At 38.6% G+C, this 4201-nt stretch overlaps 1 protein-coding gene across 3 annotated transcripts; it reads right to left on the bottom strand.

The window, feature by feature from the left end:
* Positions 1–704: 704 nt before the first annotated feature.
* On the bottom strand, positions 705–3809 carry LOC120311001 (olfactory receptor 4Q3-like). Of its 3 annotated transcripts, none has more exons than XM_039350070.1 (3): positions 3680–3796; positions 3212–3458; positions 705–2894 (listed from the first exon to the last, which is right to left on the bottom strand). In XM_039350070.1, exons 2-3 carry the CDS (start codon positions 3252–3254, stop codon positions 1951–1953), a joined length of 987 nt encoding a protein of 328 aa, XP_039206004.1. In that variant the 5' UTR covers positions 3255–3458; positions 3680–3796; the 3' UTR covers positions 705–1950. The 3 variants fall into 3 exon arrangements, with proteins under 3 accessions (XP_039206004.1, XP_039206005.1, XP_039206006.1); XM_039350071.1 differs by having other exon boundaries at positions 3212–3394; positions 3680–3785; XM_039350072.1 differs by lacking the exon at positions 3212–3458 and having other exon boundaries at positions 3680–3809.
* Between the last annotated feature and the right edge of the window lie 392 nt (positions 3810–4201).

A 4201-nucleotide genomic window follows, 5' to 3' on the forward strand; every position in this document is an offset into this window, starting at 1 on the left:
AGTCTGCCGTTACCACCACAGCCACGCCCACCCAATTGGCCACACCCACCCAATGGGCCATATCCAACCAATGGGCCACACCCAGCAATGGGCCAAACCCACCCGGCACCCAACGATGCATAAGTGGGTTTTGGGTTGCAGTTTGGGCACTCGGTCTCTAAAAGGTTCTCCATCACTGAAGTAGGAGAAGAAACAATCAAAGAAAGAACCATCCCAGAACTAAGGAGATACTGAGGAAAATTAACTGGTGGAACAGCTTGCCTTTCAGAAGTTGTGGGTGCTCCATCACTGGAGGCTTTTAAGAAGAGATTGGACAGCCACTTGTCTGGAATGGTACAAAGTCTCCTGCTTGAGCAGGGGGTTGGACTAGAAGACCTCCAAGGTCCCTTCCAATTCTGTCATTCTGTTATAGTTGTGAGCTTTTGGATTTGCACAACGTCATTAAAAAGGGTTATACACTGGGGGGTGTATTAAGAAAGTATACTGTATATCCCAACTTTGCTTAAATTTGTTGGTTTAATTTATTAGGAAGCACAACTTTACTGATGGGTTTTTGATTCAGCATGAAAATGGATCAAAAATACTTCAGCATTAAGTTAGCCTATTGTACAAATGCAGCACATGACTTTGTATTTATTTTTTATTTTATTATTACATTTATTGTGTTTTATCAATGGGAATAAAATACAAAACAGAAAAAAATATACATACAACAGTAACAACAACAAAGGGAAAAAGGGAAAAAATGTCCCAAACAGCCAACAATAAACATAAAAAAAAAATTCCACCCTGGCTGGATGCTGAAAAAAAAACCCATGAGAAATTCTCCTCCCTTTACATAATAGGTCTGCAAATAGTTATAAACTTTCTCATCCTTATTTAACAAGAAAGTTAAACAGGAGTTAAAACTGAATTGGATGTCCATTCATGTTCTGGAGATGACCAATTGATTGCTATAGTATATAAAATGTTACTTAAGATGAACCTGGAAGATGAATATGTAAAAGACTGTATGGTAAAATAAGCAATTGGGGGGGGGCATAATATAGCACTAGACAAATAGGAGAATGTATGGACAAATGGATTAAAATTTACTTTGAATTATAGTTTTGAAGAATTTTTTTAAATAAAATGACGTTTCATTGATATGTGACTCCAGATAGATTAGCTAAATATATAGAGGGACCTCTAACAAGTGTTGGAAATGTAATCAAAATCCAGGTAAATGCTATCATATGTAGTGGTCCTGCAAATATGTGAAAACATTCTGGATAAACATGTAAGGATAATGCAGAAAATACTTATGACTTTGCATTTCTGAGATTTAGTTTTTGGAAATCTGTCCCATAAAGAAAAGGAAGAGCACGATGCTTCAGTTTACATTCTCCTCTACTGACCAAAGCTTATGACCAGTGATATTGAGATGACCCCAAAATTGGTGGACCCAAAACATTGGAATCAAATTCTTCCATTTGGGTTAGTTTGTTGGGAGAGAGACTGATGAGAAAACATTTGACTTCAGCCTTGGGTGCACATTGACCTGCAAACCTGATCTTCCAAATAGCTATTTACTTGCAGAATATATGTATGTGTGCTGTTTGTTGTTGAGTTTGGTATACAATGCCTTGATTATTATATTATGCTAATTTTTTTACTGTTTTTGATTGATCAGGAGAGGTTTTATTGAATTGACCTCATCATTAGCTCCCTGTTTTTCATATGTAACATGAGTAGCGATGTAAATTTTCTAAACAAACAAACATACATTGGCTCTGAAAAAGATCACCCTCTTCTATTTGGGGGACTTGAATGACCATACATGGTGACTTGGACTTGTATGTTGAACAGATCTGCAATTACTCCTTTAGTAGTAACAAGAATTATTCCAAAAAAGCTGATCTCTAAAATCACAAAGATTTTTGAGGCATCTACTCATAGTTTCCAATTCTTCTAAGACCAATGGGGAAAAATGCATTTGTTCTTCGCCCGTCTCATTGCCTCTTTCATTTCCTGATTTCTTAGAGAATATATCATAGGATTAAGGAAAGGTGTTATTGTGGTATAAAATACGGAAGACACCTTGTCCAGACTGGCGCTGAAGATGGGGACAAGGTACACAAAGAGGCAAGGTAGGAAGAAAAGGCTGACCACTGTCAGGTGAGAGCTGCAGGTGTACAGAGCCTTCCTTCCACTCTCCTTGAAGCGACCTTGAAAGGTGCTCAGGATGATGCCATAGGAGATCAGCAAGATGATGAAACAAACCAGGGAGAGCAGGCCGCTATTGGCCACCATGAGTATCTCAGTGACACGGGTGTCAACGCAAGCTAGTTTGACTACCTGTGGAACATCACAAAAGAAATTGTCCACTTCATTTGGCCCACAGAATGGCAGCCGTAAGATCAGGAACAACTGGCTAGAAGAGTGGAGGAGGCCTCCAAACCAACAGAAGCACATCAGTCTAATGCAGCGTGGCCGGTTCATCATGGTTGTGTATGTCAGTGGATGGCAAATGGCCACATAGCGATCATACGCCATGAGAGTTAGGAGGAGCATCTCTGAACCTCCAAAGAAGTGTAAGAAAAAGATCTGGGACATACAGCCTCTAAATGAGATAGTCCTGCTTTGGGTGATCAAGTCTGTTGCCAGCTTGGGAACAACCACTGAACTCAAAGCAGTATCAAGGATGGACAAATTAGCTAAGAAAAAATACATGGGTGACCTTAGAAGGTGTGAATCTATATACACCATCGATACAATGAGGAGGTTTCCCAACAGAATACCAGTATAGCACATGGTGACCAGGACAGATAGAAGAAACTGTGTTGGTCCAGATTTGGAAAGACCCAAGAAGGTGAATTCTGTAACTCTGGAGGCATTCATGAAGTTGATAGGACCTTACAAAGATAAAAGACAATTATTTACTATTGCCATTTCCAGCATGTTTTCCCAGTAACCAGTAAAGTCAGCCCAATTTGTCATATGATACAAAGAAAAGTAATGTCAGTTTCAATATCTATTCACTAGCTGACCCTCCTGGTTCTTCCCTTAGATTATAGAGGTCTGAATTACTGTGATCCAGTGGATTCTTGATACCATAGTTCTGCAATTTTTAGTAGCTTCCTCACTGGGGACTACAGCCAGAACTTTCACTGAACCAGAGAGCAAATTCTCAACTCCCTTTACACCCAAATTTTGCTTTATTAATCCATACCATTTTGTAGGACAGAACTGGAAAATCTTTCAAAGAATTTCATATTTAGCTGATGAAGCACATTTTTCCGAAGAGATCCAAATCTTGTGTAATTTGCCTTTGCCAAACATGAAATGAAGTAAATGAGAATTATCCAGCCACATCCTGAATCTCTTCCATTAATATTTCAGAGATGTCTGGAAACTTAAAAATGAAGATCAGTAGCATAAGCAGCAGCAATATTCCAAAGTGTATGCACAGATATGATCTAAATGTAAGAAACAAGGAAATCTAGTGTAGAAAGAAAACTTAACCATCCAGTAACACCCAGTCAAGGTCTAATTTGTTCTCACTAATTTGACAAAATGACCTCAAAACTCTTAAACTGACCTCTAACATCAATTAGCAGCTCTCTGTTGTTCATTGCTCACCTACAGTATCTTCTGATTAACTATTCCCTTTCTGAAGCCAAGTGATAGAAACCCATACCTGTTCATTCCAGTTGCTAAGAGGACCTCCAAGCTGGAATAAAGGTAACACCTAAAAGTTAACATCTGGAGAGGTTCACCATTACCTTTTTTCCTCTTCAGAAAAGCAAGCAATCAGACTAACAATGAATAACACTTACTTCTCCTTTCAGCGGTGTACCAAGAAACACATAAGAAATATTCAGTGTCTTTTTATTATACCTTTGGGAAACATTCTTATGAGGCCATTTCCAGGTCCCCAGTCAGGAAAGATAATTGCAAAAGCAAAAGAAGATATGGAAAGAAAAAGATTAGATTTTATTACATCTTTTTTTCTAATATGCATCATTATATCATGATGATGAGAGTTAACGGGGAACAGTGGTTAAAAGGATTGAAAATGGGCATGGGTTCCCAGTTCTAGTTTATCTTCAACCAGGGAAGCTTATTTGATAACTTTGGACCATTTTCTCTAACAACCCAACCTCTTTCTTAGGGTTGTGGTTGATTGATTGAAAACCATGGGGGAGCACTTGAGCTCCTG

The sequence above is a fragment of the Crotalus tigris genome, unplaced genomic scaffold (assembly GCF_016545835.1).
Source record: "Crotalus tigris isolate CLP2741 ecotype Arizona unplaced genomic scaffold, ASM1654583v1 scf7180000018306.2785112, whole genome shotgun sequence".
Taxonomy (NCBI): domain Eukaryota; kingdom Metazoa; phylum Chordata; class Lepidosauria; order Squamata; family Viperidae; genus Crotalus; species Crotalus tigris.

Coding starts and splice junctions, on each gene's coding strand:
- LOC120311001 (XM_039350070.1), bottom strand. CDS start 3,254: ATGAAATTCTTTGAAAGATTTTCCAGTTCTGTCCTACAAAATG. Junction 2,895..3,211: donor CAGTTCTGTCCTACAAAATG/GTATGGATTAAT, acceptor TATCTTTGTAAG/GTCCTATCAACTTCATGAAT.